The sequence below is a fragment of the Lampetra fluviatilis genome, chromosome 13, assembly GCF_964198595.1.
Source record: "Lampetra fluviatilis chromosome 13, kcLamFluv1.1, whole genome shotgun sequence".
NCBI classification, from domain to species: Eukaryota; Metazoa; Chordata; class Hyperoartia; order Petromyzontiformes; family Petromyzontidae; genus Lampetra; species Lampetra fluviatilis.
In genome coordinates this window covers 2,842,452-2,856,739 of record NC_136287.1, presented here as the reverse complement: position 1 = coordinate 2,856,739, position 14,288 = coordinate 2,842,452, and the positions used below count along the sequence as shown (strand labels likewise).

Sequence of the window (14,288 nt, the reverse complement as noted above, 5' to 3'; positions counted from 1 at the left end):
CCATAAAACACCCAACGAGCTAATCTTTGTAACGATAACATATCTTTCAGAACCAACAAAGGCCAAAGGTTGAGTTTTCACATTTGTCAAAATGTAAAAATGTTCAGGTCTCCTAATAAGTAAACCACCCTCCTGTAACATTGGGGTATGTTTGTGTAATTAATGTCACGGATGAAAACAGATACATCAATTGGCATAAGAGCTCTCCAAAAATTGTCAATACTTTATTGAGTTTGAGGTTAGTGTACACACTCGGGTATTGCACAGATATACCCCCAAAAAAATACTATTTCCTTTGAAATGCCAAATAAAAAACACATTTCACGTTTAAGAACAATTTGTTAACCATTGTGAAACTAAGATCACATTATGTACAATCAAATGTAAAAGTTGAACACGACTATTAAAACGAACTTGATCTAGATTTCCTAATCAAAACAAAAAATATTGTAAAATTGCGACTAAAAAAAAAGAACTTTAGTTGGGATAAATATAAAGCAAACGAGCCTAAAGTGGGCATTGCTGTGGCTTCATTTAAACCAAGGGGTAGCTGGCCGCCGTGGCGATGCCGCAGTGGTTCTTCTTGTTGCGCGCCATCAGCACGTAGCCCTCATCGCCCCACTTGGGGCTCCAGCTGCAGAGGACACACACAAGAGGGAACACACACACAACAGTTGTGTTAATAAAAAAAATGGCATGGCAATATCACTTCACTGCCAAGATCCAAAACCATGTCAGTCCAGTGCTCGCAAAGCTGCATTGGCTTCCAGTTGCTGAACGAAGCTCGCTCTCATTACACAAAATGTCACGGATCTCGAAGAGCATAAAACCATCACGTGAACCTCCGGTCATCCTCGCAGCAGTGCCAGGTTTTGGATTGCCATCGAACAAAGACTGTCACTGCATCGCGCGCCTTCAGATGCACTTGTGCGGCAGTCTGGAGCGCTCTTCTTTCCGATATTAGGAAGCCACTGGAGCTATGCACGGTACATCTAGATTGAAAACTAATTTCTTTAGAACTGCATTTTGTATTTAGTTTGATGTCCAAATTAGCACGGTTGGCGACTTACAGTGCGAAAAACGTTCAACAGGCGTACATTCACATGGACAAGCAATTTAAAAATACAAACCACGCACTTCTGGTTACCACTAGGAAGTTATTTTTCATGGCATCAAAACTCAACGGTCATTTATTGGCACATGATAAACGATGCATTAGTTCGCAGGAATATAATTATTGCACTCAGGATACACGCAACAAATTGTATGTGCATATCCAATTACGTGCAATTCTCGGAAATTATATACAACTGTTATGATGTTACGCCTATGGCAATTAGTGAATACAACTTCAAATTATACAAACACAATGAGAATACTTTTAAATATGAAGGAAAAAGACAAATTATAAGACACACAAACATAAGACAATTTATGGAATCGATGTGGGAGATCGGTGTGGCACGAATCAATTACATGCCTAATTATTGGCCAATTAAGCCAATTAAATTACCTACTTATTGACAGATACATTAAAACAATACAAATGCAAACGTGACAATAGGTGTGGCTAAAAGCGTACGTAGTCTGATACACGAACCATAACAATGGGACGTACCTGTTTTTCACAATCCAGTATTTCTTCCCGTTTTCACCAGTCCCCTTCACACCATAGCCCACCACGAGCACGCCATGGTCCAGGTCTTGGCTGCTGCAGTCGGGCTCGAAGTACACACCTAGGAGAGATATGTATATATAAAACAAACATTAAAAAGCAATAAGAAAAACCAGTAAAGCTCTACCCGCAGGAGTAAAAAATTATTCAACTATATAAACATGCATGCACGGCCTCATGAAAAACAGCAGAAGCAGATTGCACAAACACCATGATCATGTGACGCCCAAGAATCCTGCACAGTAAGCAAATGTATTTATAACAAGGCAATCATTTCCACTGCAGAGTGCCAGCATAGTGGTTAGTGCTATTGCGCTATGAACCAGATGATCAGACCTTCATTCCCAGCCATGGCTAACGCGAGTGATATTTCAACTGACCCTGTATAATCTCCCCTGCTCCCACCTCAATTTCACCAACCCGCAATGGAGAGGGTGAAGAATGGTAAAAAAAAACAACCTCCCACGACCGACATGACAGTGGGGGGGAAGTCTTCATCCAGCAGCGGAGATGCGATATTATGTAAATAATTAGATTTTTAATCATGAACGACTTGCATGGAAATCGCACTAAAAAGACACTTCTCTTTATAAAGGAAACGGAATACACGTCGAATAAAGTCCGCAACTTCCTGCCGCCGAGAAGGGATTTCCCCTCGATGGCCCCTTTCAGCAATGCTCAGCAAAGCGATGTTAAACTACCGCTGGCACGTGGCAAAGTTGGCACCGATCCAACCAAAACACTCTCACCAGTTCACACGAAAGATATAAACTTAAAAATGTTATTTTTTTTATATCAGAAACACGATACACATTTCATGTTTTGCAACTCTTTAGAAACTTTTACTTATTATAAAAATGGATCTTAAATCCAAGGAACAAAGATAATTGGCTAAAAAAACGTTGAAGTACTCGGTGAAAACAATGCACTGCGCAAATCTATCTCAAAACATGTTTTGAACTTTGGACTACGCCTGCCTCGTGTCACAAAGACAACAAGCCGCTGACTCGCCCGAAGGTCACACAAGAACACCATCCAAAAGCGAAGCATAACGGACAATTTGAAATAACAAAACTTTAAAAAGTAACTACAACTGCTGTGTGGGTAGCGATGGGTGAAGCGATTCGTGCAACTGCGCTACGAACCCGGTGACTAAAGTTCGATTTTTGACCATGGCTAACGTCAATTGTAATATCGGAAACAGTCCTGCCCCCCCCCTTGCACCAACCATCACCTGGCCAGGATGGTGAAGTATGGTCAAACAACCCCCATGAAAGAAAAAGTTTGATGTGGTGGGGGGGGGGAGAGTCATTAAGCAGCAAATTTACTTAAGGCAGGAAATTGTTTAATTGTTACTCTTTCTGTTACATTAACTTCTCAATCAAAGTTCAAGACATAAAAACACATTAATCAAGGAGGGATTGGGGGGGGGTATACCTTCACCGAATCCTGTGCAGTTGTGCAATCATCTTAAAGTACATTTTTATTTTTCAAATCCAAATACACGAACATAAAAACCCGCCGAAAACTCCAGACACACGAGCGCTCACCCGAATGATAGAACTGGAAGGACTCATGGCTCGCATCAATGGCGACGGACACTGGACCGACAGATGCCACGGCGATCTTCAGCGCTTTCTCGTCGCCACTGGTGACGTCTACGAATCCAGTGTCATTCGCAGAGTTGAACTTGGGATCATAGTTGCACTTATCTCCATCCTGAAACGCAAAAACACAACAATAAACACTTTTAAACTGCAGTCAAATCTTGCCTTGCATTATTACGCAAACACTGGGCATCTTTAAGTGAATTTACGTGTCAAACAATGAACACCCAATACACTCGATTACAAAACTCAGAATTACAAGGATGTGTATCAATGCATGGATTCAACAATTACATTTCTCATGTTTGTAATTTAATCGCAATGGGTGGGGGGAGGGCACAAATCGCGAGGACTCCAGTGCTCACCGTGCCAGTGTACGGGTAGGCCGCCTCAGAGTCGATGCCTCCATTGTCCTTGACGTACTGGAAGGCCTGGTCCATGAGGCCGCCACCGCAGCCCTGGTTGCCCTCGGGCCGCGAGCAGTCCACCAGGTTCTGCTCGCTCAGCGACACCAGCTGGCCCACCTTCCTCATGTGCTGCCCCTCGAGGGCGCCGGTCGTGCTGAACGCCCAGCACGAGCCGCACTCGCCCTAACACGCAAGGCGACATCGCGTTATGTCAACCGCTCCTCGACCACCTTCCCCGAGCCTTCACTAACCGCCACTCAGCAGTTTGCCGAGGTATGGTAACAAAAACTCCCATGACCGACACAACACAGCTCGGGGAGGACTTCACGCAGCAGTAAAATAACAAAGCACACTAAGTTATTAATTTTGAGATTGTTGGGTTGTAAAGTGTTTTAAACTTCAGCCGGGGTTACCTGGGTAATATTTTTTCATCCGGCATTCCACATTCATTAAACCCTCTTGCTATGGCATTGGTTACTAGTCAAAAGGTAGCAGTGGCCCAGAAAAGTGTTGGTGAAAAATTATGTCCTGGTGAAAGGGAATGCGATCCATGGGAAATTGCGTGTGTTCAAGATGCCTCAAATGGATTGCCAAACAAATGCTGAAAGTGCAATTTCTCCTTACCTATGCTTCCTGATATAATCTAAAACTAGTTTTAAAAACTAAACAAATGTTTTCATTTACCAGGTAAAGCCCACTGAGCTACATAGCTCTATTTCGGAAGCCACCTGGCCACATGATAGCTGAACGAAATAGCATATTATGTGGAGATTTCTAGCAGCCTAATACTCTAAATGCATGTTTCTAGATGTGGATGGGAAAAACCGGACGGCCCCGGAGAAAAATCCACACGGCCACGGGGAGAGAGACATGCAAATTCCAAATATACAGGCATCAGGGTCGGGATCGAACCTACAACCTCCTGTAAACCAGGCGAGGTATTTAACATTTCGCCACCGTGCCACCGATCTGAGGTAATTTGGAATACAAAAACCATGTCTGGAGACATCACCTGGTCCTTCACTTCTGTGACGAAGCCCTTGTCCCTCCAGTCGACAGTGGGTGGAGCCTCGTAGTTTTGGGGAACCAGGAAGGTGGAACCCTTGGAGACCTTGCGCGGTTGTGCCCCGTGGTAACCGTTCATCTTCTGGCGGAACTCTTCATTAGTCTGCTCAGGCGGGAATGCAATTGGAATTTATTATATTCCTAGACTAAAACCAATACTTTCAGCTGTGACCACAGTTGTATGTCAATGAAGAGTGCATTAATACATGTAGTGCATTGATAGTATATGTAAACCGTGGGATAGAGGTCTTTACCATGTCACCAAAGTGGTTCATCTCCATGCGCCAAGAGTGCTTCCCCAGGGAGTGTTCAAGATTGTGTATCTTAATCTTATTCAGGTTTTTCTCCCAGATCATACGCCGCCAGCTCTCCTGCCTCTATAGCACAAAAAAAACACGTCACACCAAGGTCACAAAGTTACCATGCGAGTGCAAAACACACACACACACTAAATGGAAATGGACATCTCAATATAGGATGCCCCTGAAAAAGTCTTGAGATTTTGATGAATAAAGCAGGGACGTTATTCATTATTGGGGGAAGCTGTTGGATCAGTGGTTGTGCACTGTACGGCCACCACCAAAGTTCCATTCCCAGCCATGGCTAACAGCAGTGGCAGATCGTATCTAAATATAAAGTATGGTTAAACAACCCCCACCGTGCCATGACCAAAACAGTGGGGGAAAGCCTTCATCTTGTAGTGCACCAACAAAAAGGAGTCTAAAAATTATCACTGCAATTATATATTTATCATATCAGTTAAAACCGCCCGGCCACGCAAACGGCAGATAAAATGATACGCAAGCAAATCCGCGAGTGCCAACTTCTGCGTGCGTCCACCGCACCGGCTCATAGAGCTTCTGGTGGAAGTCCTTCCATAAGCCCCACTCCTCGTCCAGCATGGGGTCGTGGATGGGAGTGGCCGAGGCCATGACCGCCAGCAGCGCTGGCACGAGGCTCCAGAGAACATTCATGGTGGCAGATTTTAAAAATAGAAACCTGCCGAGAGACAACAACAAAAAGAACACTTTGTAACAACAACAACTCCTCCCGGTGGTCATGTGTGACACAAATCGTGTGATGAGAGAGTCCGAATAGGGGCGTGACTGCAATCCAGCAGCACTCTAGGGGCGACAGATTGGTGGCCCACAAAAAAAATGTGAAACGCTCAAACCCGGTGGGGCCAGGACATGACAGCCCAGAAAGTTGACGATAACAATGTTACGTGTGGAGCTTTTCGTGTGTGCATTCTCTGGGTACTCCAGTTTCCTTCCTCATGCCAAACACCTCGTGAATACAATTGGACACGCATCCCAATTCAGAATCCTCCTGAAAAAGTCTTGAGACTGAAATCTTGCATTCTTTGATAAAGGGCATCATTATGATAATCGTTAAAATCACGCCAGTCTCCCAATACAACCAAACAACGGAGCCGCAATCAGCTAGCCTATCCATGGTACAACCACCGTTGACTTCCTACAAATTGGTACTTCATTTTACCGAATCCGCAGTGATGATGGGCTTGGTGGACGAGTGCACCATATTTGACAAGTCACGGCGCCCCCAGTGATTGGCTGCGTCAACTCTGCAGCACATTTAACGATTGGACCCTTACAGTCCGCCCCTTGCGGCAACAAGCCGTAGCAGGTTACATAAACGACAACAATTATGTGCTTCTTATACCACGTTCACTTCGCCATGTTCTCTCAATTTCCACCAAGTTTGTTTGGACCCACGTCGTGTGATTTGCTAGGACACCAATCTGTTTACAACAGACCTTTGGGGTGTGGTCGCTGCTACACCATTAGCCACCAACCACCACCACCATCATCACTACTACCGCCATCAACACCGTCACCCTATCTCACAAATCCACCTTCCAACGCCAGTAACACCATTAACATCACCTCCACAATCACTACTACCATCTCAACATCATCTCCACTATCATTAGCACCATCACCTATATAATTACCACCATCAAATGCTACCATCAACAACCGTGACCTCCATCCACATAGTCTTCAACACCAGCACCCACCATCAACATCACCTCCACAATCACCAACTTACCGTCAACATCACCTACACTATTACCACCACCAAACACATCATCGCCTCTACCATGAAACCTCACCACCATCAACTTACCAGCGGCAACATCATCAGAATCACCTCCAACATCGCCTAAACAGATGTGTGGGGCTGTTAGCGAGCACCCACGATGGGGCGGTTGGGTGGCCAGCACCACGCCCGGCCGCCTTTGTCTCTCCAGTGCTGATGTGTACCTCACACCGCACGAGGTGCTCAACACCAACGATCACTAACGACCCATTACCAATAACCACCCCCCCCCATGGGTTTGTACAAAGCGGGTTGCTGACCGATTGTGTAAGAGTCTGCCTACCCATCGGCGTTCCCTTCTCTCTCTCACGTAAACAGCCATCGCTTTTGTTCGGGCATCATTCCACCACCCCCCTCACAACACAAGAGAACGGTCGTTTATACAAAACAAAAAAATCATAACCTCAATTACCCACAAAAAGTCATAACGCGCCGCCAGGCTTAAGAAGAAAACACAACGTCGTTGCAAACACGTCAGCTCCAACAACAAAAGAACACACCGCGTTATACCGCATTACGTGAAGGACACGTTACACACAAATTACGCGAGCGTCACCTCGATCATAACATCGACAGGCATTTACTGACACACGTTTTCGCCCTTACCGATATAAAAACAAATTGCTGTTGACCGGGTCTCTGATGCGCTACAGAATTGCTCTCCTGTCACGTCGGCGGCTGGCGCCGAACTGAGCCCCACCCCGCTCTGCGGCCCCCACTTAAAGAGGCAGTTGGGGTGGGAGGGGGGGGTCACGCGCATTCCCGCATTCCCATTGGCCGGCGATCACGTTGGAGGAGGGGGGGGGGCGGTGACGGAATTGTTCTGGCCGTGAAAGGTCGGAGGGGGAGGGATGGTTGCGTCATCTCGCACGTGATGCGTGGCAAGGGGGCTGCAGTTTAATCGATGAGATTTATAATATGTATTTATACTGGGGAGGAGTGCGCTGAGCTGTAAAGTTCGTCTTCACAGATGGATTTCACACCTGATGATGATGATTGCTTGTGTTGCAGTCGAAACGTCGTGAGAATATTTATTGTTTTATATTAATATTATTTTTCTTCTTGGTTCTTTCAGTAAAGTCACGTAGAAGGGAAGTAATAAAATAATAAAAATAAAACATAATAAAACAATTGTTTTTTTAAAATAATAAAAATAAAACATAATAAAACAATTGTTTTATTATGTTTTATTTTTATTATTTTATTACACATAATAAAACAATTGTTCTATTATGTTTTATTTTTATTATTTTATTACTTCCCTTCTACGTGACTTTACCGAAAGAACCAAGAAGATGAATCCCTGCAGTCACGAAAGCTTTAAATCAAAATTTAATATTATTTTATTATTTCCCTTCTATGTGACTTTACCGAAAGAACCAAGAATAAGATGTCCAGCAGTTTCACAGATGCCCGGGAGATGCATTAATTGATGGAGCAAACAAAGCGAAAGAGAGCGCTTGATTCATAATTGATTTGATGAAGTTCTCACGTGAACAAACGTGTCAATGTTATGACTGCTTCAGCAGCAAACCGCCCACCGGGTGTGCTGTTGGTGAGCAATCCACACGTTTGCTAATTTGGTACTGTACGACGTTTCGCTGGTTTAGTTGCAAGGCAACGTGTAGGTGTCAGACTGCCTTGTCTCATGGAATTACACAGATGGCACAATCGGGATGGAGTTGGGAGATAAGGGGCCGTCCATAAATGACGTCACGCGATTTTGGACGATTTTTCACCCCCCCCCCTCCCGTCATCACACGGCGTCACAAAAAGTCAGACCCCCCCTCAAATATGACGTCACAAAGCTCTGCCCCCCCAAAATAAAACATGCTTCAAATCGCTTTAAACTATTGTCATTGTAGTGCGTGTTTAGTGTGGCGCTGCACTCTGTTGTAGGAGAAAACATTTATTAAAAAGTCTATTTAATGAAGTAGAACGCGTTATCTATATTTATTTAAAGTTGCGCATTTTGATGTGACGTCACATTTCTCAACCCCCCCCCATCGTCACACATCGTCACAAATGTCTGACCCCCCCCCCCCACCTAGGTGCGTGACGTCATTTATGGACGGCCCCTAAATGAGTTCAAGCAAACCTTTATAGTCACTATCAGCGCTCGCCACAATAGCACTGCAGTGAGTGCACATTGCACGGTTAGCTACGTACGGTGCGAAAGAAGTTCAACGTAAACATACATACACCATCCCCATACATATTCATGCATCACTGGAAACACGAAAACATTTGCTTACTCCATGACTTCTTTGGTAGAATTTCCACATTTACATGTCTGGAACCAGCCTCTCCAGGACTGCTGACTTCTTACACCCCCAAACGGATAATGATGGAGGCTTCACTGTGTGGCAGTTAGGCCGCTTGGGTACAGAAAACTAAAAATGAAATATAAACTACAATATAAATATTTTTTATTTTACCAGGTAAGGCTGACTGAGCTAAAGGCTCTTTTTAAGAAACGACCTGGTCACAAATTATAGCGCAACGAAGTGGCTTATAATGTGGACATTTATAGCAGCCACATGCTTCAAATGCATGTTTATTATAAAAATTGAGGGAAAACTCGGTAGATCTGGAGAAAAATCCACGCGACCATGGGAAGAACATGAAAACTCCAAATATACAGGCGTCACGGTCAGGATCGAAGTCACGACCTCCTGTATACCAGGTGAGGTAGTTAACATTTTGCACCATATATCTTTAACAACTCACCACCGTATCTCTGATTATCCCTAACAATCGTAACACTGGTGTCAACATTATTGCGATGTAGGGCAACAGGATTTGAATTGCCGAACAGTGGTTAGCTGACTACACTATAAACTCAGAGACCTGAGTTCAATGCCCACCACGGCTAAGATGAATGATGAGTGATATCGTAACCGGTCCTGGGTTCACCTTACACCAACTTGAAGTGACAAGCGTGGTGAGGTATGGTCAAACTACCCTCGTGACCATCATGAGGCCTCCAACCCTTGGAAGTGAATTGACTAAGGTAGGTTTTCGGTTATGTTTATGGGTTGCAGAGTAATTCTGTACTGAATAGACCCAATCAAATTGAATCCTGTATGGATGGAAATTACACTATGATATACCACTAAACATTTGGCCGTATGTTTATGGCCGCTTAAAAAAACACCCATACATGGAAATGGCAGGCTGTAAAGTAGGTCTGAATAAAAGTATTACTCTCCTAAAAGTCAAGTACAACAAGTTTGCTCCAAGGATAATCATTCTTAGAGGGATGTCATTATACCTAGGTGAATTATTGATGGCAATTGGACTGAACATAAACCAAATAAATAAACGAGAACAACAGGATGGAGGAATGTGCCAAGGAATGGTAACATACCTAGAGAAGTAAAGGTTTAAATCAGTACCTTTTACGTTCCTGCTATGACATATGAGTCCGAAAAATGGACACCGACAAATAAAGTGGGATAGAGACTGAAAAGTGTGCCAATAAAAACGGGGAAATTGACGTTGCGATTACACTCAGAAGCCAAAGGAGGAAGTCATTGAAAATATGCCAAAAGCAAATTAGAGACATCACAACGACTGTTGCGGGAAGCAGAGGTGTGGACTCGAGTCATGCGACTTGGACTCGAGTCAGACTCGAGTCATGATTTTGATGACTTCAGACTCGACTTGGACTTGCCTCATCTTTGACTCGACTTGACTCGGGACTCGAGAGCAAAGACTTGAGACTTACTTGTGACTTGCACAACAATGACTTTGTCCCACCTCAGAGGTGTGGACTCGAGTCATGCGACTTGGACTCGAGTCAGACTCGAGTCATGATTTTGATGACTTCAGACTCGACTTGGACTTGCCTCATCTTTGACTCGACTTGACTCGGGACTCGAGAGCAAAGACTTGAGACTTACTTGTGACTTGCATAACAATGACTTTGTCCCACCTCTGGCGGGAAGTACGTGGACTTGGGCAGGACACGTCACTGGTGGGATTGATGGGCAATAGGCGAGCCCGATGATGGAATGGCAACCCAAGAGAACACGCCCAAGGGGACAACCACCCTGGAGATGGAGTGACAAGATGAGCTCAGTCCCCGATAGCTTGCGACATTGCAGGACCACGAGCAATAGGCGTTAGTCTGGGGAAGCCTTCATCTGGCAGTGGATAAGATCATGGTTGATGATAAACATGATACTAATGCTGGACTCATGATAAACGTAGGTTATAAGAGTTGTGCGTTTATAAATTTACTTACCTAACTCAACTCCAAATCTTGACATACAGTTTTCGTGACTGCAGGAATTAATATTCTTTGAGTCTTTCTGTAGAGTCATGTAGATAGGTTCAAATTAATAAAAATATATAGTTTCGATGTAGTTTCTTTGTTCACCAAAGTTCCTGTGCCCGACACCATTGCAATCATTGAAGATTTAGTCCAACAAGGATTGGATGCTGATGTACCGGTCCTGGTTAGACACTGCCTCACCAATACATACTTCACCTGGAATGGAAAATTTTACAAACAAGTTGAAGGCACCCCAATGGGTTCTCCCTTATCTCCGGCTGTAGCTAATGTTTTCATGGAAACATTTGAGACAGATGCCATCCACTCTACGTCCGTCCTTGTGGAAGAGGTACAGTACGTAGATGATACGTTCGTCATCTGGCCACATGGCCGACCAGCTCTGAACCAATTCCTCAAACCACATTAATTCCATACACCCAGCCATCAAATTCACCATGGAGGTGGAAAAGGATGGCAAGCTACCATTTTTGTATGTTCTAATCGAAAAGAGACCAGATGGCTCAATGGGACACTGCCTACAGGAAAGCAACTCATACGGATGCCTACCTAAAACCTGACTCCCACCACCATCCATCCCAAAAGAATTCCCTCATCAAAACTCTACACCATAGAGCTCGATGTATTTAAGACCATCATCACCTAGCCAGTGAACTTAAACACGTGCACCAAGCTCTCAAGATGAATGGATTTTCGGACCACACAATCCGTAAAGCTATCAACCCAACCGTTGGGAAAGAACCATCTGAGGACCCACAAAATGCTCAGGCTAAATGGCACTCATTCAGTTTGACTTTCCGTAACGTTTCAACGGGAAAATAGTATAGGGCAGCTGTTCTATTACTCGTGATAAGATGATTGTCCAGATTATGGGGAAGGAGAGTTTTGAAAGACTGCAAAGCAAAAAAGAACACAACACGACTGTTGGGAACTACGTCACGATGCGGTCAGCTCTTTGCCAATCATTGTTTTGCCAATTAGACAATAAATAGCAACAGCTTTAATGTTTCAACTGTTACAAATATAATTTACGATGCTTTCAATGAATGGCCGTTTTTCACTCATGATCAATTGTATTCATTTCACGTAAAACATGGCAGTATTTATACCACAAAAAATTGTTAGTTTCAGAAACATTCACAACATTTTTACAATCTTACCAAACGTAATTAACTCGTCAATAGACCTGCAAAAATATTACTGCCAAGCAGTGATATGGGAATTTCGAATCTCTTTTCAGCGCTGCAAAGTAAACCTACTCATCCTCCCCAGAACCAGGACTGCTAGGATAACCGAGTTCTAGCCAAACATTTTCTATCATGCAGTTTTAAATTCACTCATGCGGCTACGCTGTCGGACATGGGGCAACGTTGTGCTTGCGTACTGTGGGGGCTACTCGGCAAGCAGCTGTCTCGTGCTGTTTCGTTTTGTGCGCGAGCGTTCGTAAGAGCGCATCTACTACCGCATAAAGCGAGGGAAACCTGTACAACGATCCTCGTTAAACTGAGGGGGGGCGGGGGGGACCATACTGTAGATCCTGTAATCCCTGGCGCACTGCGAATGATACACCTAAAATTCGTGGAGAAAAAAAAGACGCTGTAGATTTTTGGAAGAATTAGCCACGCGATTCCAATAATCCGTGAACAAGAATCTGGGTTATAAGGAGGATCAGCTCATTTGTACTCGAGTCTACTCCAGTTGGATACTGCAGTACATGGAAACAAAGTATAGTCTGTTCTCCTAGAATGCGGTAGTTGCTTCCCTGAAGAACACCGCGTTATGAAAAAATCGCGTTACAATAAATAATATATCATTTAGGGTAAAGCACAGTTGGCGATAACACGTGAGATGCGTATGCAGGCTGAACAAAGACTGAGGCGTGTGGGTAGCATCTAGAAGCATCCAGCAGCATCTCAATGCCTTGTGTGATGCTACGCCGAGGCAGCCGCACAACTGCGAATTGCTACTCGCGAGACGTTGTTCTGTTCACGCAATCGCGTTATATCCAATTCGAATCCACGTTATAGAAAATAAAAGTGTCCCCTCATAAATTCATTTCGTTATATGCAATTGGCGTTACGAAAACACGCGTAATAGGAGAACAGACTTTGTACCGAACATCTCCTTCCCACTTGGCAAGATCACGTTCAGCTTTAATGTCAACAATCATTTCTATGCTGACGACCACCCCTCAGCTCTACGTCGCCGTTGACTGGACGGATCCAAAGCTCACTGTGCCTTCTCACATCATCTCTGCCTGTGATGTGGCCGGCCCCGGTAGCCGGGTGGTGGTGGTGGTGGCGGTGCATGCCTGTCATCCAGCACCCTGGATAGCACGCGACCTCTTGAAAACTCCCTTCCTGCGGGCGGCGAGGTGCTGAAATCCTGGCTCTGCCGGGAGAGTTGCGGTACAGCGAATGTGTGGTTCCCACCTGTTATTCCCCCTGGCACGCGTGGGTTTTCTCCGGCTACTGCGGTGTACTCCCCGCATGTAAACACTGGTTAATTATCAGATTTACTGATGAGCGTTTGGGTAATTGTAACACGTCGGCTTTCGCGAACAATATCATTCATAATACAGTTTTTTTTTTTGGGGGGGGGGGGGGGGGTTAGATCGTGTAAATATAAAGGTGTCGTTAAACCCGCCACCACCCGACAATTAGTAAAGTATTTGTCACAAATCTGGCTGTCCGCCTGATGATGCTAGTTGTAATTACTGGTGAAACGTCGTACTCAGATTGTAAATGTTGTGGCTTGGCTCTCCACCACACCGGTGTTGCTGTACTATAGTGACGAATTGGCCACGTTCTGTTTACGTGACAAAAAGCTTCCTAATTGGCTGTGTCGGGTCGTGGCGGGTTTAACGACACAATATTTATATATATTTACGCGATGTAACCCAAAAAAACCCCTCTATGATGACTTTGGGTAATTTTTGACACCGACTGATCGAGTGGCTCACTTCCTGCTGTTTGTGAGGGCCTCGCGCCTCTGAGTCATTCACTCACTTTGACCCTTTTTTTTGGTTCTTATCAGAAGAGACGTGCATTATTTTTTATCCGAGACTTCATTAATGTGATTGTATACTTTTTCAGGACGCAGCTATTTTAAGC

The 14,288-nt window shown here is 44.5% G+C and overlaps 1 protein-coding gene across 1 annotated transcript; it reads right to left on the bottom strand.

The window, feature by feature from the left end:
- Positions 1 to 211: 211 nt before the first annotated feature.
- LOC144935416 (procathepsin L-like) lies at positions 212 to 7,609 on the bottom strand. The gene is made up of 8 exons (XM_078862021.1): positions 7,485 to 7,609; positions 5,600 to 5,753; positions 5,009 to 5,131; positions 4,702 to 4,857; positions 3,648 to 3,872; positions 3,226 to 3,394; positions 1,619 to 1,736; positions 212 to 634 (listed from the first exon to the last, which is right to left on the bottom strand). Exons 2-8 carry the CDS (start codon positions 5,726 to 5,728, stop codon positions 535 to 537), a joined length of 1,020 nt encoding a protein of 339 aa, XP_078718147.1. The 5' UTR covers positions 5,729 to 5,753; positions 7,485 to 7,609; the 3' UTR covers positions 212 to 534.
- Between the last annotated feature and the right edge of the window lie 6,679 nt (positions 7,610 to 14,288).

What these genes read in the sequence shown, in the direction of transcription:
- LOC144935416 (XM_078862021.1), bottom strand. Translation starts at nt 5,728, where the DNA reads ATGAATGTTCTCTGGAGCCTCGTGCCAGCGCTGCTGGCGGTCATGGCC. An exon ending in TGAACCACTTTGGTGACATG is followed by an intron (nt 4,858 to 5,008) that starts GTAAAGACCTCT and finishes CCGCCTGAGCAG; the next exon opens with ACTAATGAAGAGTTCCGCCA. An exon ending in CCTACCCGTACACTGGCACG is followed by an intron (nt 3,395 to 3,647) that starts GTGAGCACTGGA and finishes TTTGCGTTTCAG; the next exon opens with GATGGAGATAAGTGCAACTA.